The 21,006-nt window shown below is 53.8% G+C and overlaps 4 protein-coding genes across 4 annotated transcripts; 3 read left to right on the top strand and 1 right to left on the bottom strand.

Annotated features, from left to right (window-relative positions):
• Positions 1-89: 89 nt before the first annotated feature.
• On the bottom strand, positions 90-7,245 carry CCOS01_10724 (alpha amylase; the record flags this gene model as incomplete). Its single annotated transcript, XM_060458878.1, has 3 exons — positions 90-6,594; positions 6,648-6,763; positions 6,826-7,245. The coding sequence occupies 3 exons, from the start codon at positions 7,243-7,245 to the stop codon at positions 90-92; spliced, it is 7,041 nt and encodes a 2,346-aa protein (XP_060310680.1).
• A 3,825-nt stretch (positions 7,246-11,070) lies between these two features.
• On the top strand, positions 11,071-11,721 carry CCOS01_10723 (uncharacterized protein; the record flags this gene model as incomplete). The annotated part of the gene is made up of 1 exon (XM_060458877.1): positions 11,071-11,721. The coding sequence occupies one exon, from the start codon at positions 11,071-11,073 to the stop codon at positions 11,719-11,721; it is 651 nt and encodes a 216-aa protein (XP_060310679.1).
• A 329-nt stretch (positions 11,722-12,050) lies between these two features.
• CCOS01_10722 (uncharacterized protein) lies at positions 12,051-12,770 on the top strand (the record flags this gene model as incomplete). Its single annotated transcript, XM_060458876.1, has 1 exon — positions 12,051-12,770. A coding segment is annotated over one exon (720 nt), but the record flags the coding sequence as incomplete, so codon positions are not given.
• A 492-nt stretch (positions 12,771-13,262) lies between these two features.
• Positions 13,263-14,935, top strand: CCOS01_10721 (alpha amylase; the record flags this gene model as incomplete). Its single annotated transcript, XM_060458875.1, has 2 exons — positions 13,263-13,476; positions 13,557-14,935. 2 exons carry the CDS (start codon positions 13,263-13,265, stop codon positions 14,933-14,935), a joined length of 1,593 nt encoding a protein of 530 aa, XP_060310677.1.
• Positions 14,936-21,006: the final 6,071 nt, after the last annotated feature.

The raw sequence follows: 21,006 nt of genomic DNA, 5'->3' as shown, positions 1-21,006 counted from the left end.
GCGCTTTTGTTTTGCGGCGCAAAGCGCATCGCGGCCTCCGGGTATTTGTGTTTTTTGTTTCGCATCGCAGTAACATTTGCATGATCTCTTTAAGGCTTTGATACCTGCTCCTTTCTGAAGAACTTGAAGAAGAGGATAGGGATCACCAGCTGGAAGCCCAGGCAGATCCAGAACCAGTAACTTGAGACTCCGGGCATCAGGCCCTGGGAGAAATCAGGGAAGGTTGTGTTGGGCGAGAGAGCGTTGGGACTCGTCGCGCGCGCCAGCATCGTGAAGGCACTGCCCACAATTTGTGCGCCGATGAGAACGGCCAACACGTGCTGGCGAGTCAGCGTCGCGAGCAGCATCATACCCAGACCGACACCCTGGATGTTGTCCAAGAGGCCAAGCCACAGCCACAGGCAGCGAGAGAGGATGGCAGAGCCAACAGGGCCACCGGCCCAGGGAAGGTACATGCCCATGCTGCTGGTACCCCAAAGCATCTGCGCCCAACGAGGAGCGCACAGGCCGATGGCGAAGATTGGCAGAAGCCATGTGTGGCTCTCGGAGAAGAAGGAGAAGACGTAGAGGATGATGGACCAGAGGACGACGAAGAATCCAAGGGCGAGAAGAACAACACCCCATCCAGGGATGAACTGCGAGGCGAAGAGGAAACCCCAGTTGCGGCCGTAAGGCGCCGAGAGCCAGTAGTTCTGGATGATGATCATGATGAAGAAGACGGGTACAAGCTTGCGGCGGGCGAGAGAGATGTAAAATCCGGGGATGTTGTCGGGCGCCTGGCGGTAGTAGTCAGGAAGACCGAAGAACAGGACAAGACCGATGGACCAGAGCATGATGGCGATAGGAATACAGACGACAATACCCTTGGAGATATTGGTACCGTCGAAGAAGGCCAACGGGGAAGTCTCCGGGGTGTGAGTAAGAGATCCCCAGTACCAGAGCATCAGGGAGTAAACCTGAGCAACACCAGCGACGGCCAAGGCTCGAGTAATCCACTGCTTCGTGGGAGCACCACCTTCGTCACCAAAGTTGAGTGCGAATGACAGAGCACCAGCGCTGGCGCCAGCGGCATAAATGGCAGTGGCGGCGTCTTGCATAGCAGCGCTGGCTTGCCAAGGAGTCAGGTAAGGCGAGATTCCCAGGAGGGCGAAAGCGAGGCCGAAGAAGACCCAGGGCAGAGACAAGGCGTAAACGGACTTGGTGAAGCGCACCAGGATCCACCACAGGGCTGATGTTACTAGGTACGTTGCGGCGACGATGTAAAGCTTCAGAGGCGTCTGGTTGGTGTCACCCGTGAGCAGAACAATCTGGTACGAGTTGATGGAGATAACTTGAGCGAAGGCAAGGAAGAAGGCGTAGATGGGCCAGTCGCCAATGCGAATGGACAGGATCTTCTTGAGACCAGTAGGGGCGTTGTAGTTGTCGCCCAGAAGGAACTCGTCGTCGACAGGGCTGTCATCGTAGCGAGACGCTCCGGTGAGTCCACTAGGGGTGCGACTACGGCCACGCTCATCGACGTCGAATTTGGCACCGAGTCCCTTGCTGGAGCCAGGGCGGCTGCCAGGCGCAGGGCTTCTTGATCTGCTGTGATCTCTTCGGCCGAGCTTGGCGTCTCTGTATCTTGCGAACCACTTCTTCTCACTCTTCTTGAGATAGGTTTCAATGCAAAGGTCTGTGCCTGAGTTCTTGGCTGTAAGCTTGTTAAGCATCTGTTCGAACTCGGCGTAGAACTCTCCGTTCTTATCAGTAAAGTTCTGGTCCACATTTTGCAGCTTGAGGTCGTGGCGATCACCGACGACATCGGGCAGGGACAGCTGAGAGCTGTTGCGCTGCTGCTTGTAGAAACTCGGCTGGGGCAGGCCAAGAGCGTCGCCGAAGCCGGGAGTCTGGGGAGAAGAGATGTCGTTCTGGGCGCGAATCGCGAAGCTGTCAACGCTAACCATACTCTCACGACCGCTGGCAAACATGCTGTCGCGGGGCGCAAGCATACTGTCACGGCCACCGATTGAGCTCGAGAAAGAGCTGCGACGGGAAGAGGAGATCGTCGACCACGGCATGTTGGGTGTCTGGAGGTCGGGAGAGTTGAGGCGGCCGGCAGGGCTGGCGATACGGCTCGGCGGCGGGAGAGGTGAGGGAGCTCTCGAGCCAGTGGGGGTGAGCTCAGCACCATACTCGCTGACGGCAACGCTTGATCTCAAGGAAGAGTCGGTAAGGTTGCGAATGCCGCCAGCCTTCTTCTGCTTGGCAGCCTCCTTGTTGTGAACCTTGATGGAGTCGTTGTACAGAGTGTCGAGTTGTCTGATCCATTGCGCCACGGGGAAACGCTGCTTGGCACTCCATGCGCGCATAAGAGCACGCTTTCTAGGCTTGCAAGCAAGAGCCGAAGCAATGGCCTGCTTGAATTGGTGAAGCAAATGCTGGGGACTCATCGACTCAACGGTGAACCAGAAGCCAGGCATCTGGCCCAAGCCACCAACGCGGGCACCAACACCCAAGGCACCCTTGCGACCGAACTCGACGGCGACAAGACCGAAGGGCTCGTCACGAGAGGGGATAAGAGCGAATTCAGCACCGCTGAAAATGTAGGGAGGCAGCTGAGTGAACTCAGGCTTGCTGAAAACACGGCCAGGGTACTTCTCCATGAGCTTGGCCAACTTGAGGGCAGCAAACTTGCCGTACAAGTCGATGACTGGGCCAATAGCAATAAGCTGGACAGAGGGGTACTTCTCGAGGATGCTGGGGAATAGATCGGCAATCAGATCGACACCCTTTTGCAAACTCCATCTACCGACGAAGACGAAGAGATCCGCGTTTGGGTTCACATCGAGACCGGCCCACTCTTGAGCTTGTCTTCTCAGGGTAGCGCGGTTGGCTTCGAAGGTCTCGTCGATCTTGATCTCGTCGGTGGAGTTGCTGATATCGTCCTCGGGGTTCCATTCTCCAGTATCGGAAGGATCCGGGTTGGGCAGCTGACCAATGTTTTTCAAACTCCAGAAAATGGGGTAACGGGCCAAAGAACGGTCACCGTACTTCTTGGACACACCGACGGCGCCAAAACCGCGCTGGTGGATACGAAGATAACTGGCGGCGGCGTGCAACAGGTTGAAAGCGGAACCGTACTGAACGTAGTCCTTGACGACCTTGGCGGGAAGGTTGAAGACGCTGTAGACTTCCTTTTGCTCTTCTTCGGTTCTCATGGGCCACATGCCCTGGAACTCGGCATTGTGAAGCGACAAGCAGACGGGGATAGTCTGCGGGAGGAGGTAAAGAGGAGCAGCAGCTCCGTGGTAATCGTTGATGTGGTAAATGTCGGCGTTGAAGCGCTTGATGGATTCGGCGATACAGCTGTTCCAGGCACAGTACAGGATGGCACTCTCGAGATCGTCCATACGCGCAATGTAGGGGTCGGCCTTGGTTTGCTGGCGGAAGATGGGAGCATCGAGGAGGACGTACGTGATGTTCTTGTAGACGTGGTAGTTGACCTTGACCTCGAAGGAGTCGCCCATGACTTCAACGAACATCGGTTCGGCTTCGTGGTCCATGGGGTAGTCGACGTCGCCAACGCAAGGGACAACCCAGATCAGGTCCACGTGGGTGAGAGCTTGACTCATGAGCTTGGCCATGACACCAAGACCACCGATCTTGATGCTGATCTTCCAGTCGTCGATGTTGTACTCCATGGTGGCGATGAGGACCTTCCTTCGGGGGGCGCCACCGGTGGCTGCAGCGGCAGCTGGCGTGACGGTTGGCGACGGAGGAATTTGGGACATCTCGAGACTTTTGCCTTTTTCGCCGAAGTTAATGTTGGACTCATTCCCGAGCTTGAGTGGTAACCAACCCTTCTTGGAGAATCCTGATTTGTTAATCTTAACTTGGTAGAAACCCTTCATATAGATCCAGCCAGCCAGTCCAGCCAGGATAATGGGCATGAGGCCGAGAAGGAAAAAGAAGACAATCTGAATCCACATGTTTCCTTGGGGAACGGCGACGTAGTTCCAGTTGGCGTCGTTGAGAACCAGCTTGTAGGAGAGCGCAGGCATCGGTGGCGGCGAAGTCAGGTTCACGACGTTGTCGGACAAACTGCTGGGGGGCAGACGATCAAGGACACCATCGCCGTTGGGATCGCCGTAAATGAAGGACGCATCAGGTTGGTTGTCCGGGTTGATGCCCCAGAGGTTGAGCTGAATCTGGGCGGGCCATTCGTACATGAAGTGAAGCTCCCACATGTTGTCGCCGACTTGGGTCATCAGGTTAGGCAGGCCAGCATCGTAACCCCACTTGTTAAAGGGTCCGTGGAGGAAAATGTGAGGGAAACGACGCGAGAAGGGGATGACACTGTTGTCCGCATGCTGGATAAAAGACGACGAACCAAGGGGCTTGCTGAAGTACTGAACCATGAGATGTTCACCCTCCCACTTCTGGAGGTCGGTACCCTCCCAGGCTTGAGGGACCATGCGCTGCCTCGCACCAGTGTAGGGCATCCAGCTGCTCCAGGAAGAACCCCAATTGGTGCTGTAGCGCCACTTGTTAGCACCAGGGGCGGCGTGGTTGATGAAGTATTCGGTGCCGCTTTGCTGCATCAGAGACCGCGAGTAGTTGGCGGAAGCAGGAAAAACAACGGGGTTGATGGGCTTGCCAAAGCGGAGGAGGAAGTGATCCGTAGTGTTTGTGACTCCGTCGACAGTGATCTTGACAATGCCATCAGGGACGTTCTGGAGGTTGGCAGACCACTTCCAGACTGAAGCAATAGCGCCCGTCCACGACTCCTTCTCAATGGGATCCATAGCACCGCACACAGGAGTATCGAATGTGATGTTTGTCTGGGTATTGGCGTCGACGTTGACGTAGGCAGAAACGGCCTTGGTGACATCGGCGCAAGTCATCTCGGTCGAGAACTTGAAAGCGATGGGGATCTTTCCGTTGGCATTGGTGGAGTCGATGGGGGTGTCATGGCCAGGCTCGAAACCGGTAATGGAAGAAGCAATCTCCATCCACTCGGTATCAGGAACGTAAGCGCGGAACTCAAAAGGCGTCATGGTGATGCTGCTAAGGCAGCCGGCCTTGTGACCCGCTCCCTTGAAGCCGTTCTCCTTTGTCGAACTCTCGAGAGTGATGGAGGCATCGGTGCTGAACAAGTTTCTGACCTTGGTGTTGCCGTCAAAGGGCGAGAGGAACGCATCTGCCTCATTACTGCAGTCAAATTCGTAGGTGGTCTCATTGGGGCTGTTGTGGTAAACCAGCCAAACCGGGTCATCAGTCTTGTTCTGGTTGCTCATATAGCCACGCGCGACACTCCAGATTCCGGTCTCGGTTGCAGTGGGACTGCCCGAGTACAAGACGCCATGAGTCTTGTTTGAAAGCTGCTCAAGGAGCCAGCCACCCTCAAGAACGGGATATTTGTCGCGGAAAGAGAACAAGCGCTTCATCCAGTTGCGTACCGAAGCCGAGGGATCACGGTGGTCGTACGCGACAGTGTCGTCCTCACAGCCCTTCTTGCCCTTGGTGATGGGCCAGCCGACGTAGACGGAGTTATTGCCCGCGTAGCATCCGTGTGCCTTCCATGCCTGGGCGGCCGAGAAGGCCTGACGACCGAAAACGTAGTTCTCGGCGGTGTTGTCCAAAACATAGAAGTTCTGTTCCTCGCCATAGTAGACGAGCGGAGCACCGGGAAGAAGCAGGGTGGTGATGAAGTAGGCGAGCAGCATGCGCTCAGTTCCCTTCTCAATGGCGGGCCAGCGGAAAACGTCCTGGTTGGTGACACCATACAAGTGACGGGGGTCGAATTCTCCAGTGTTGGCGTTGTAGAAGTCGTTGGTGAGAATCATCTGGTTCCAGGTCTGAACCCAGTCGGTCGGCAGATCGTAGCCGGCCTCGAGATGACCGCTCAAACCGAGAAAACGGGTCATGAAACGGTAAATTGAGTAATGGAACGCGCCAGCGTCGAGGGCGCTTTTGCCTTGCTCACGAATGAAGCTGCCAGAGGTGGAAGAGCTGTTCGAATCCAGGTTGGTGGCGTCGGAAAGCTCGAGTGCGGAGGCCATGGAGGGGGTTCGGCCACGGCCCAGGTAGATAGATCCCAGAGTATTACCACTGGTAATCTCACCGACGACCATGAAGTTATCCTTGCCAAGGTCCTTCGCACACTTTCGCATGGCGGTACTCCACTCAGCCTGGGCGTCGACTGTGACCTGAACAGCCTTGTCGATACGGAATCCATCAATGTCGAGGGTTTGAATGGTCATGCAGGAGAAGAGCTCAAGACGCTGGCGAACTGAGGGAACCCACTCACGCAGACGATCTTGCACGGAGGCGAACTTTGCCAATTGACGCTGCCAATCAGGGAAAACACCGAAAGCCTCAATGTCACCGTACTGATCAAAGTCACTGTCGTAGCAGCCTTTCAGCTGAGAAGAGACATCGACCTTCTTTCCGTCCTCGAACCAGAAAGTCGGGTACGTGCAGGAGTCATTGTATTCGTTGCCGATGTCAAAGTCGAGGTATCTTCTGGATGTCTTCCACTGAACCTTGTGCTCCGAAGTTGAGAACGGAGTGGACGTGTTGAGGTATCCTTCGAAGCCGATCAAATCACCCATGCTAGAGGCGGTGAGTAACAGAAAAGAGGCCGACGTGAGCCATCGAATACTTACGTTGCCATAGTCTGGTCCATGACCACATACATCCCTCTCTTGTGAATCTCATCAATGGCTTCTTGCCACGCCGTGATGTTGCCATAGTGCTTGTCGAGGAGAGTGAGATCGAGGGGCTGCGAAATGTCAGTATTCGCATCACTGCCGTGGGTCGTGTGCTCTTAGGCGATTAGCGTACCGAGTATGAATCCGCCTTCCATGGGTCGTTTATGAAGGGTGAGCCAGCAATGTAGAGTGCCTTGATCCCCATGCCCTGAATGTAATCCAACGTATCGACGAGGCCAGCCAAATCTCCTCCATGACGGAGCTGGTTACTCATGATATCATGCTCGAAGAGTGTGCCGTTGGCATTGTCGTTATCGGGGTCGCCATTTACGAATCGATCGATGAATAACGTGTAGTAGGGAAACCGCCAGTTGGGGGGCGATGCTGTGAAGGTGTGGCCATCTCTCTTTCCTGAGTATTCGGCAGGACTCTTTGCTAATCTGTTGGTGTTGAGGTTGTAATCGACTTCGCTCGCGGTGTATTTGAGGCCGGAAACGAGGGTTGATGATGTGGTAAGGAGTGTAAGTGCCCAAGCCAATACTGAATTAGACATTTTGTGTGAACTCTTACTCGCCGGGAGGGGCGAGTGAGCAAAAGATTGTACAAGCAAAAAAAAGACAAACAGGAATGAGTGACGAAGTGAAGCTCGAAGGAGTGTGGTGGTGATGGGATGGGGGGAGGAGAGAAAGGCCGCGAAGCAGACCAGCAAGCAAGCAAGAACGAATGACGGGATGGGTTGCAAGGCAAAGCGCGGGACGGATGGGAAGAAAACTCGGCCGTCAACGCCACGCTGGTACCGGTAGAAAAGGGGGTAATCTCGTAGGAGCTTGGGTCAGTCCAATTGCAATATGCCCCAGGCTGAAGGCGGAAAGGGGGATCACTGGCAAAGGCACAGGCAAAGGCACAAGAAGCACAGGCACAGGAATTGAGGGAACAGGCACATGGTACAATAGCAGAGTGGCTGGGGGGGCCACCGTAGAAGAGTCCATGGAAAGGATCTTTCCGTCCGCCTCGCCTCTCAAGGCTCCAGTCTGGCACTGTCAGGTCTGCGAGTCTTGGTCTTGGGTCTTGGTTCTTGGGTCTTTGGGGCGAGAGTGGGATGGGGATGGGGAAGGGGATGCAGGCGAGCAGGCCGCAGGGCCGCAGGGCATCGATTCCGTGATGGGCGGATGGGGCTTCCTTCTGCAGGAACGGGCCAGCCGAATCGTTAGCCCTTCCTCTTGGAACCAGGACCTCTCTGTGCCTCTTCTCCAGTTTCCACTGTCCAGACTCCAGAGAGCGAGTCTGTAGGCCGTGGGTAGGGAGTATATGCGCAGTAAAGAAAAGGCAAAGAAAGGTACCTGTGCCTGCTCCTCTTGTTCGTCAGACCCCTCTTTCTTGGTACATGACAATGTGGCTCCGGGGGTGTAGTGGTCAGGGCTAATTCTGGCTATACGAAGTTTGGAATATGGATATGCAGAGGGTGCAGGCAAGTGCCTGGGTGGGAGCGAACCATGAGTGCGATGGGAGATTGGCGGGCTCCGTCTTGAATTACCATTTTGGACCATGTCCACAAAAGAGACTGTCCAATACGGTGGCCCCGAGGTCAGCGGCGAACAGGGGCGAGGATGTCATTCTGGCCAGTGTGCGCGTAGCGTGTTGAAGACCAAGGATAAGCCGGCACGGTCTGGTGCATCTTGTTGGTCAGTTCGGGCGAGCTCCGTCGTCGGTCCAAGTATCCGCTGTCAAGTAGGGCCCCTGGCTCCAAGGACGTGCTCTCCTGTATCGAGTCAGTTTTGCTTCGGGCGGTACCCCCAGGAAGAATACGAGACGTTGGAGACGAACCAGGCTGTCAGGACGGGTGATCCATGCTGTCGAAGATTATCCAGAAAACAGTGATTTCCCAGTCGGGAACAGTTGGAGACTTGAGGCTCAAGGGGCCGGACCCGTTCAAAGACGGTGGGCAACGGGAGGTGCGAGGTGCGGCGTGCCTGGCCTGGCCTGGCCTGGCAGGCTGAGGGTGGGCGTTGTGGCCGCGTCGTTGGCAGATGGAAATCGGAGGGGTTCATCTCAACTAGCATAAACCGTTTATGCTCAGAGGGCGATGGTGTGGCACCCCGTCCGTACTGGCTACTGCTAGCTCGACCGGCTGTTGCTGCTTCCTGTCCAACAAGTCACCAAGTCTTTCAGGACTAAAGGTGCTGTAGTGTATTCCATGGTGTTTCCGTACTGTGTAGTAAGGTGCCTTAGTGCGGCGTAGACTTGGGCCAAGCCAGGAACAGAAACACGTCGGGCGCGTCTGTCTGATCGTGATCGTGACGTCGACTCGTGGGGAAGCTAACGCAGGAGGAAGCGACAAGTCTGCCATGGCGGCATGGAAGGATTTGAGAAGGAAGGTCGAGAAAAGCAAATCAAAATTGATCTTGTCCTGCCTGGACCTCGCGCATTAGCATCCGGGTCGCTAGCAGTGCTAAGAAATGCGCTTTCGAGGCGTGACTGCAGCTTACCTAATGTCGCACAAGAAGTGATCAAGTAGGTACTTTGGTGGATGCAACAGCGCCGAAGAAAAGGAACGACACTGAGCAAAGAGTGGTCCCAGCCCTGGGGAACTGCACATGGAGCTTGGAAGTATTTTCCCCGAGTGACACCGTGTGACAGATTGGAATGCGGGAGAAAGAGAATGTCGAATGTCTGAGGATTGCCGAATCCTACTGGGGAGAAAGTCTGAGGCCAGGCAGTCAGTCTGAACTTCGAAAGAATTGACAGCGGCCATTGCAATCATTGCAGTGAAGATTGCAGTGAAAACAACTCCTCAGCCACGGGAGATCCACTTGGCGGCGTCTTGGCCAATCCTTGGCTTCAAATCAATTAACATCAGCCATGCTCAAGACAGAGTGTGGCTTCCTTCCCTCAAGCCCTGCCGGTCCTGCTGTCCTTAACTCTGGGCAGTTCTACGAGTTCCTTTGTGAGTTTGAGAATTCCTTTGGTCGCCTGCCACCTGCCACGCCGGCAGAGAGTACGTCTCAAGAAACTCCACTACTGTGTAAGTACCTTACTGCGTTACCAGCTCTTTCCTTGTCCAGCTATTTTGTACTCGTGTACGTACCTACACAGTGCTGCGGTGGAAGCAGGGTACCTGGACTTCTCATGGACTTGACCCACTTGGGCAGGAGGAGGTAGCCTCGAATAGGACGGCTGGGACCGGGGTACTAGGGCCAGGGGTCGGTCGGAGGAGCACCTGCGCTTGCTGCCGACCGGGGCCGGGCCCCCTTGCACGAGTCCACGACTCCTACCGCGGTGCAGCACTTGCCCGCGACGATCGGCCGTATCGCACAGAGCGGTCGGTGCAATCAAGCGAGTCAGAGGAGAGAAGCCCTCTTGGTTCTTTGTACTGGCGTGTCTGGGCATCTTCTGGGCGCGACGTGATGGGAAGGACTGATGCCGTGGTTCGCTACTGCCAGTCGCTAGAATCAGGATGGATCTTGGGAAGGAGGGGAACACTGCAAGAAAAAGGGCAAGAACGAATGAGTTGATGGATAAAGATTGAGGAAGAAGACGGGTCTGGCGGGGAAAGCGGTAAGGGGCGATGTTCGCCTAAACCAGAAGCCACGCCGAGCTGAAAGCCAAGGGCCCAAGGACACGCGAACTCCTTTTCTTTTGGTGGCGTTGGCTCTTTCTTCGCCTCACTGCCCTGTCCTGCCCTGCGTCTCATCGTGACAAGAAACACGACCGGTTGATGATGGTATCTGGGGAGTCCCATGCCTTCCAGCTATATTTCCAAGTTCCGGTTTCCAGGAGTTGACGAGAAACTCGATTCAGGGCTCACTCAGCCTTCATGAGGCCTATCAAGCGGAAACCGTCTGAGAAGCCGCGCATTGCATGGCGAGGGGCTGCCTCAAAAGACTTTATAGAGTTTAAGTGAGTTCCCCAGTCAATTCAGTATTCCCCTCTGCTTTTCCTCCCTTCCCCCCTCTCCCCTGGAGAAGCAAGAATCCATGGAGTTGGGATGTTTGTGGGACAGGACGGTGGGAGTTGCGTCCAATTCGGGACTGATTTCCTCCAGTCGTCCAATTATGTTTGATTATCTAAGCAGGTAGCGAAAGTAATGGCGCCCACACTTGGCACTCGCACCAACCACAGGTCAGCAACACACAGACTCCTTTTTTTTCCCTTTGCCAAATTTACCACGGGCTTCTTATCATCTGTCAACAAAATATAACGCCCGCGTCCACCTGCAGGACACGCTATGCACTCCGACTGCCAGATAGGCTGTCACTGGTCAGGCAGGGAGGGAAAAGGACTGGCAGAATTTGCTCTCGCACTCTTGATCGAATTTCGGCTGCCACTGGTTGAAATGCGAGTGTTCGATGGCAAGCCAACCAGGCCCCGAAGCCATCAAATGTCGTCTCATCAAGACTCTCGAGTCTGGACAGGAGTCTTGGTTAGAGAAGCTGCGGCGCAGACAAGCAAACACCAAGCAACGCGGGCCAATAACCAGACAACAAGCCTCCCGTTGTCCAGCGCCGCTGCCAAGAAGACACCAAGAACATGTCTGCCACGCTGTGCCCTCTCAGGTCCATCTGTCTTCAGAATAGTACACAGTAAACACCAAGTTGGCTCGTCAAGAGAGGGCGAATCTCGGTCGTTTACAGCGCCGTCGTGTCGCCACGTCTTTGCATCAGCGTCGCCAGCGCCAACCGTCAACCCGTCAACAAGACAAAGCACGCTATCGACGCTGTTCATCAGTGCTCACGCTGCTCAGTGTGGCAGGCTGACAGTGCCATTCGAGTCTTGGTGCCATCAGTTCATGTCCAACGCGACCAATTGTCACTGCCGACGTGACGTCCCATGTCGTGGTACCACCACACTCTTTTTGGATAAGCTCGCAATCCCATTCCAAAAAGTTCCCACGGCTTTCCAAGGCCGCACCGTTGGCGGCGTTGGCGGCGCTGCCCTGGCGTTTCTTGGCAGGGGAAACGAGGTTTTCCAAGCAGCCAAAGGAGCCAAAGCCAGATACGTAACTTTTGGGATTGGTTGCTGTCCAAAATAACACAGGCTTGACAGGTTCGACCTTGTACCAATTCCTTCCCTCATCTCTCGCCGAGTCTCTCGTCTTTCTATGTACCTTCACAGTATGAACACTCCAATTGCTCCTTCTCATTGGTCAAGCAGCCACACATTCATCACAGCACCGTCCATCTTGCTGCGCCGTTGGCGGCAGTTTCCCACCACCTTTTCACCCTTTTCACCACACCACTCCACTTTGACCACACACCATCTTGACCAACGACACCACCATTAATTAATCCTTTCCGCCTATTGTCACATCTAGGCCTGCATCATCGATCAAGAGCCTTTCCATAGTCGTGCCTAGCTACGGCTATATCCTGGCTTGCCTCACTCAGCACACAACTTCTGCTACCCTCGCCTTCATTATCCGTACATATCGCCGTTTGGTTGCTGAGTACGCAACTCTTTACCAATCCTACCTACCTCTCCATCTGCATCTTGGACGGCTTTCCGCTTCCTCATGTCGCTTCTGCAGTCTCCTGCTCCCTCTCTCTCCCCTTCAAACACAAGACTCTGGTTCCCTCATCCTACGCTCGGGTTTCCTTTCCGTCAGTGTCACTATCCCCTTCTAGCGCGGTCGCCTCCACACCCCCCGGCTTGGCCGCCGTATCGACCATCGTATCCCCCGTGGTCTCTCGCTCTCTCTCTCTCAGTCTCTCTCTCTTTTCCTCTGCTTGGGTTCAATTTCCCGTCGACCAGCTGTTGGTCATGGTTATTGACACACTTGCGCCCCCCGTGTGGGCCTCGTCGTCCCATTCGATCCGAGGCATTGACATTTGCGGCCAAGTACGGCAAAGTTGCCAGGAACCGTCATTTCCTCCAAGCCATTTCCAAGCCCATCCGTCCCTCGGCCTGTTGTTCCGTGACCCTCTTGTCTTTGTCTGCTTCTCCGCGCTGTCTGTGTTTCTGGTACCTTGCATTGGTTCATCCGCAGTCCCGAACCCTCTGCCCAGTGCCGTCAGAAGGTACGGAGTACGGAACATTATTGAGTACACTACCCGTACTACGGAGGAGTATGTGCGAATATAGATACACATCCAACACTTATGACTGCTAAGAGTTTGCCTAGTATACCGTAGACTGTCCCTAGTCACCTAGTCCACCACACTTTCTCGGTTTTTTTTTCCCTCTGCTGATCGACCCTCGTGTTCACAGCGTGAGTCTCGTTTTGACGCGCTTGGCCCCTCTTCTTTCACTGTCAACCGACTCCACGTCCTACTCTAGTCACTCGTCTAATCTACCCAGGCTTCCCACCCCTTTTTTTCACTTGCAAGCTCCCAGAGCCAGTCACTCGCTGCCACTCCATTCTCCATTGAAGGGTTCCCCGTCCATTCGTTCATCGGTCCTGTCCCTCTTACATCCCAAAGGTCTATATCGTTGTGTGTGCGCCGCAAATCCTCTCCGACCCTATCCATTCCTTTCATCACGCTCGCACCCAAGCGCAAAACCAATCGTTAATTCAACGCCCATACGCGGCGCAGTCGTTCGTTCAAACAGACATCATCAGTCAAAATCATCACCATGCGTACCTCAACACTTGCGTGGGCCGCTGTCACGGCCCTCTCTGCCCTCGTCGAGGCTGCCGACCTCGAGGCGTGGAAGTCTAGATCCATCTACCAAGTCATGATCGATCGTTACGCCCATACCGATGGCTCAACCGACCACGAGTGTGAACTCTACAAGTTCTGTGGTGGCACATGGGCCGGCTTGACCAACAAGCTTGACTACATCCAAAGTGAGTATATTGCTGTAGACGAATGCATCACGGGCTCTAGCCCAGAGACCCTGGGCCTTACAACTGACCATGACCACCAGACATGGGCTTCACTGCTATCCAGATCAGCCCCATTGTCAAGAACATGGACGATGACACCGCCGTCGGTGAGGCTTACCACGGTTACTGGTCTCTCGATAACTACGCCCTCAACGACAAGTTCGGTACCTCGGACGACTTCAAGAACCTGGTCAAGGAGATGCACAACCGTGACATGTACCTCATGGTCGATGTCGTCGTCAACAACATGGTCCAGAAGCTCGACAGCCTGCCCCCCAAGCTCGACTACTCCAAGTTCAACCCCTTCAACGAGGAGTCCGACTTCCACCCTTACTGCAACGTCACCGAGTGGGACAACAGCACCAACTACCAGGACTGCTGGCTCTACCCCTACGGCGTTGCCCTCGCCGATTTGGCCACCGAGAAGACCACCGTCGTCGATGAGTTTGGCAAGTGGATCAAGCAACTCGTCTCCAACTACTCTATCGATGGTCTCCGTATCGATGCCGCCAAGCACGTCAACGATGCCTTCCTGCCTACCTTTGTCAACGCCTCTGGCGTCTTCGCCTTCGGTGAGGTCCTTACCGGAGCCCCCGCCGACTTCTGCCGCTACCAGACCCTGAACCTGCTGCCCGGCATGCCCAACTACATCGAGTACTACCCCCTCAACAAGGTCTTCTTCGGTGGTGACATGAACGAGCTCGCCGACTGGCGCTCCCAGGCCCGCGATGGCTGCACCGACATCTTCGCCCTCGGATCTTTCGTCGAGAACCACGACATGCCCCGTTTCGCCGTCTACGATGAGGATATTGAGCTTGCCAAGAACGCCATGGCTTACATCCTTTTGACTGACGGTATCCCCACCGTCTACCAGGGACAGGAGCAGCACTTCAACGGTAACTCGACTCCCTTCAACCGTGAGCCCCTCTGGCAATCCAAGTACGACACCACCGCGCCCATCTACCAGCTCACCTCCACCCTCCTCAAGACCCGTAACGCCCTCCAGGCCACGAACAAGGACTTCGCCACCACGGCCTCTGAGCAGCTTTTCGTCGAGAACACCCACCTGTGCCTCCGCAAGGGCCCCGCGGGCGCCCAGGTCGTCTTCTGCGTCACCAACAAGAGCTCCAAGGGCGATACCTACCAGCTCAGCGTCGGCGGCTTCAACCCTGGTGATGCCGTCGTCGAGGTCACCACCTGCGGCACCAGCACCGCCGACGGCACCGGCAACGTCACTCTGTACATGGAGAAGGGTCAGCCCCGCGCCGTCGTTCTTGCGTCCTCCATCGACGCCACCAAGATCTGCCCCAACGGCACCACTGCCGCTGGTCAGAGCAAGAGCGCCGCCGGCTTCATCGGCAGCAGCATGACCCTGGTCCTGGCTTCCGTCATGGCCGTTTCTTTTGCGCTCCTCGCATAAGCAACCATCATTGGTTATGAAATGTGAGACATTGAAAAAGGGCAAAAATCAGAAGAGAAGAAAAAGAAAGAGATGGGCGCGACTCGAACGGGTGTACTGCAAGCCAGACACATGTTTTCTTCTTCACATCGTCGAGTCTTTTTTTCGCAAGCAAGCGGAGTTTGGATAATTCAATGGCGGCTATCATGACGCAGACTATCATCTCTTATCAGTGTAATTATCCTCCCCCACCCCGGGCTGCATGTTCCAAACGAAGCTCTCACATGGTCTGGTGAGTAATGCTATGCTATACCATCCTTTTACAATGTATCTTGTTTTTATTTTTCTTGCATTTGTTCATAGTGATACCAGACCAATCTTTTCGGAAATAAATTAGTCATAATATCAACTGTGAGCTTCAGTGAGAATTGGTACTCCGTACAAAAAACAAAGAAGTGCGACGGCTCCGTAACCATCTATGAGATCATTGAACATGCTGGTTACCCGCCGGGTAGCACATCCCGCCGGCGAAACTTCACGATGGCGGCGGATAGCCGGGGTTCCATTCTCTCTGCCCAAGGCTGTTCCAAATCGAGACAACGCAGACGCGCTACGGAGTGAACTCCCTCTCTCTCCCCAGAATATTCGCCCGCCGGGTGCTGGCTGCACATCACTTGTTCAAGTGGCCGGTATTAAACGGAGGCCGAAAACAGCCGAGTCCATAGTATCGTGCCATTCAGAATGAAACTGCATGAACGGTGAAGAAGCAATGCCCCTTCCACAAACAATCCCCCGTTTTTGTTTATTTATTTATTTTCTGCCCTTCTGAGCTCTGGTTAAAATTTTCCCCCTTCTTTCCTTCTCCTCGGCGCCGAACGGTTCGGCGTCCTGCGTAGATTAATCGCGGCCAAGCTTTTCTTTCCCTAGGTTCCATTACTTATCCATCCATCCTAGGTAACCCGGCATCTGCACAGCCACCACGTGAGTTGACAAAAACTGGATAACGATGGCTTATCGGATATTCTAAGACTATCCTTAAGTGTAAAACGTGGAGCAACAACCCTCCCAAGGTACGTTACCCGATTGTTGTGCCGAGTTTCCCCTGTGTCTCCAGTGAAAAAGAGAGACAAAGGATCCTTCGACGAGTTGGGATTTTTTACAATGGAGACGGTGACATGGTGAGTGACAGACAATAGGGGCTGGTGGAGGGTGGGTGGTAGAACGGGGGGAAGGGGGGGCGCTCCATCGATCTATCGGTCGAGTCGGACGAGTCGGAGTCCCACCGTCTAGACGGTACCTTGCACTAAGAGATTCAGCGCGCGAAGAGAGAGAGGACTCGAAAGAAAAAACAATAGGTAACGGACCGAACCCCGTTTTTAGCCCCCAGCTAGGTAGGTACTCAAAGGCCAAAGACAGAGTTGTACCTGACCTTAGTGCTTAGTTTATGGAGAGCTACACTATTGGAGCCGCTCGTGGGTATAGGAGGTGGGTGGGTGGGTGTGTGAGCCATTGGGGTCTTTTTATGCAACGTTTAGTTCCAATTTATGGGGACCGAGTATTCCGTATTAGAAGTTGAGCGCGCACACGGTGTGCCCAGTGACCACCGTGTGCCACACTCTGTTTTTTTCCATTTTTCGCCCGCCGTTCGATACGAAGGGATCGGCCGTTAGAGGTGTGGACCTTGGGCCTTGGACACCGAAAGGGCAAACCAGGGGGGAGGCGGAGGGGAATAAAGGAAAACCGTTGGTTGGCTGGCGAAACATGGTTCGCTGAAAAAAAAAAAAAAAAACGGGATTCATCCATACATAGTACAAAGAAGGGCAGTCCATCCGTACCGGGAACTTTTTTTGGACTACGTGACTACCAATAGGGTCAATTATCTGGACGATTCGATCGATTGACAGTTTTGACAGTGTATGGTAGAGAATATAGGAAAGGATACGGATTCTGCTACTGCCCAGAGACGGAGGCGAAAAGAGGGGACAACTTGGCAGGCTGAAAAGCCCGTGGTCAAATGGTAAGGTAGAGTGTGAAGGGTTGTAGATCAGGGGGTGGGATGGGCTCTGCGCGGGCTGCGCGGACGACGCGCGCTGTGCGTTCGGGACGCGAGGCGGCGAACACAGAGGGAGATAGGACATGCATAAGATAAAGGCACACATTCTGCACCGCAGAGTCTAGGTAGAAATCCTGCTTGCTCGCCTGTTATGCAGCTCTGAGACCTTGATTTCTTTGTACATCATGGATGCAGATGCAAATGCCCAAGAACAAGCGCCCGCCACTGGAAGCGATGTGATGAGATTTGATCCCCTACCACTAAAGCAAGGCAAGATAATGACGGGTGATCACTGGCCACTGACCACTGACCACTGGGCGGACTGCCAGGCTGGGACATATGTATGTCTAAGACCTCTCTGTGTGTGTTTTATTTTTTTCTCTCCTTTCTTTCTGTCTGCGTGAGAGAATACTCGGATGCCTGCTTGTCTGACTGGTTGATGTGATCACCACTGCAAAGGCCCTCGGCAGATGAGTGTCTCTGGGACTCGGGGGAGATGGGGGCCGGATATTGAGAGCGGCATGCGGGTGTTCCCAATAGGCTTGGCGCTTCCAATCACGGCGTGACGGAAAGACATGACGGTTCAGCGAATGACAGTCTCCTTTTCTCGTCTCCCTTACTTCTAAACTTGCCTTTCCTTTCTGTTTCCTTGAGAGACATGTGTGTGTAAGTGTGTGTGTGTGTGTGTGTCTACACAAGCTGAACTGTGAGCCAACAAAGTTGTGTACCGCGTGATAGATGCTGTTCCTTTAGATACCTTATGGTGAGCGGGGAGGGGACAATGTTTTCCTGTTTGCTCTGGCCTCGCCCGCCTTTCCAACTTCGTTCGCCGGGAAGGTTGTCACGACGCAACCTCCACGACCAGCGTGCCATCCAACGAACCAGAGCACATCCGAACTTTTTGCTGCCGCTATCGAGCGCGCTCGAGCTTTTCTATCTAATCTGCGGGGAATTGCTTGCATCGTTTTATTGGGTGTCCCGGTCTCCCTACTGGCCTACAGACCTTCGGACCCTCGGAAACGAAAGCAAACAGAAACGAAGATCGCTGTCTTCCTGCTGATCCTACCACCTCATGATAAAGCATGCGGCACAGAAAGATGGGGGTTGAATGGATCAATGGGAGAGGATGCTCGAGCCCTCGGCGATCTTCGCTCAGGGTGCCGGGTCATATTTGGCCCTCGTCCTGTCAAAGTGTAGAAGGCCAAGAGATGTTCATTCATTGCCTAGTCGTTATGGGAGTACGGACTACGGATACGCTTCACCCTTGCAGAGTTCCCTTACAGTTGGAGTCTCCTCACGAAAAGAGCTCCCGAGCCAAAGTGTCTCTAGATGGGCCGATGGACACCGCTTTTGCCTAATTCCCTCTCAGAAAGTTCGAGACTGACTGCAATGTGGTATTTTTACAAGGAAATTCTATTTTTGAAGAGCGAAAAAGAGAGCCCAACGTCGATCACCCCGCTCAGGCCGGACATTTTTCTTTCTCAATTTCTACCGGTTGCTAAGATTCTCTCTCATCGCCTCGCTCATCTCGCGTGGACCGCGTGATGTGGATTTTTGCGTGATTGTTTTATTGCTTTCCCATCGCATTTCATTCCTTTCACCTGTATTCAAGATTTTTTACCGAACAGAGTAATCTATCAACTTGCAGGCTGCCTTACGGCCGGAGAAACGAATATTGGTCCGTGAGGACCTGGTAGAGGCCACGAGGATCGGCATGTGGGAACTCGGGATTCTGGGAAGGGGACGCATGTCTCATCGCCTTCATTTGACAGCGACATGAAGGTCTCGGTTATTGCTTATTCCTCCTTCTCTCTCTGCTGTTCGAAGCGAGATTTTTGGTTCTCGGGTAGAGGACCGCATGCGTCTCTGGGTCGAGATTTAGAGACATGCATGCCGGGCAGGCTTCGCCCTGTGGGCGACGAGGCTGACTTGGCTTGAGCATCTCTTTGCCAATGAGTACTGCGTATACCAGGTACCGTGCGTCACGTCTATCATGGTATGATGAGGCTGTTCTTTTTTGGTTGCGTCTTGTCTCCAGCCTGTCATCGCATCAACGACATCGTCGCTTGGGGTTGGAGGTTAGAGTTTTGATGTCTAAGTGGTTCGTCCGAAAGATTGGGGGCTTACTTTTCCCCCGCTCCCCCATGTTGGTTGAGCACGAAGACGAATTCAGCAAATGTGCATCAACAAACAAACAAGAAGGCAAAAAGAAGGCAGAGCGACCGCTCTGATCGCCAAAAATGTCAAAAGATTCCGAAACCGAGAATCGAACTCGGGGCTATGCCTAACCTCTCAAAGAGATGAGAGGGCATCATGTTGGCCACTACACCATATCGGATGCTGCTGACAGGGCAGCCAACTTGACTGCCTAGGTAGCTCTGCGGGTCCGCCAGTGCACGTGACAGACGCAGCAACACCACACATCAGGTTCAAGTCTCTCTTTTGGAAGGGGAAGTCCTGGGTAATGCAGCAGTCTAGGGAATACACTGCTCTCTGGTATTCTCCTCTTTCAATGCGGTGTCACTCCAAAGCACCGTGCTCTAAGCCTGTCGTCTCGATAAAGTTCTGTGGAATGCTGAGTTACAGCTTGCGAGAGAGAGCCGCATGTACGACCTCGTGTACGGATACGTGATTCGGGCTACGACACATGTGTGCCACATCCCCCAGTTTTAAGGTTTTTGTTTTATCTCAGTTGAACTATTACGATTAGGTTAAGCACAGTTTACACCAGATCGGAATGTTAGATGATGGACTTGGAAGCGGATGCTCCCGCCGCTTTCTTGTGCTTCCCGAGAGGGAGACGGTGTCTGTCTGCCGAGGAATGCGGAAAGGCACTATGTGCGGGTTCCAAGAGGATTGGATTACATGCTTCTTTTGACTTCCTCTTGTTTATGGAGGTTGTCTTGAGATCACCAACCTTCTGACGCATGAGCATTTGATTTTCCGTAGTAATTGAATTGCCCTATAAAATCCCGAGATGTACGAGGGAACTCGGCTCGATTTAAGCTTCCAGCTGCGCATGTTCACGGCATCTTTATGGCGAACACTGTTCCTGTAGAGTCTTTGACTACACCTCAAGTCCCTGATGTTTTCCCAATCTGAACCCTATTGACCTGTAGTCCTCTTCCCAGTTTCGCCCCATGCAATCATTGTGGTTGAGACTTCTTTTCCACGCTCGGAGATCAGTAACGTGCTAGCACTCACATAACCGCTCGTTGAAGCAGTCTCCTATAAAATTGAAGCTTCATACATGTCGAGGCAAATGCATGAATAATTACACTTGCTGCCATGGTGGAAGACCTTGTGACGTGGTCCCTTCGTCGGCGCATGCCATTTACGCATCTCAAAGCAAGTATTGACAATATGTGGTCATCTAGCGCAAATATTGCGGCCGCGCGATCAAGTTCAACTGAGCGAGCTAAGCTTTTGTCATTCCCCTCAACCGGTGCCCGTAGGTGATGTGACTCGGCAAGATGGATTCTGAAGGTCGTTGAATTCATCTTACCTCCATAGACTACCGCCAGCCGCCGCAGGAGATACTGATATCGCAGAGACTCCATCTACCGCATCAGCTTGAGGAGACGTGTGGCTTTTGCAGTTTGAGGCCGTGCAGCCTCTCACTACCTTTCGTTCTCGCCAGAAGGAGCTACTCATTCATCCACGGTGCTGGTCCTGAACCCCTCTATCCTGGGGAGAGGAAGGAGGGCGATGGCTGCCAGGTCAAAGAACACGAACAGAACGCATCGATATCTCCAGCATCTCCCTGGATCACCCAACTTTCATGCCACAGCACCGTTCCGTTTTATGAACTAGATTCTGGGTTTACAATCGCGCTCAAGTCAGGCCAATGGGTGGCCTTCTTATCTAGAAGGCATATATATCTAGGAAGCCCAACGTCTTTCGTCTCTTCATTACTCTGGGACGGGGTCTCGTCTTCAAAAGACACAAAGACAAGCTAGAATAGAACGGACGAATACGTCAGCTCGAAAATGGAAGTTATCGAGGTAAAACTGCACTTCTCTTCATTTCCGATCATCAA

The sequence above is a fragment of the Colletotrichum costaricense genome (assembly GCF_030867565.1).
Source record: "Colletotrichum costaricense strain IMI 309622 chromosome Unknown Scaffold_11.1, whole genome shotgun sequence".
Lineage (NCBI taxonomy): Eukaryota > Fungi > Ascomycota > Sordariomycetes > Glomerellales > Glomerellaceae > Colletotrichum > Colletotrichum costaricense.
This window is presented reverse-complemented; position numbering and strand designations above follow the sequence as displayed.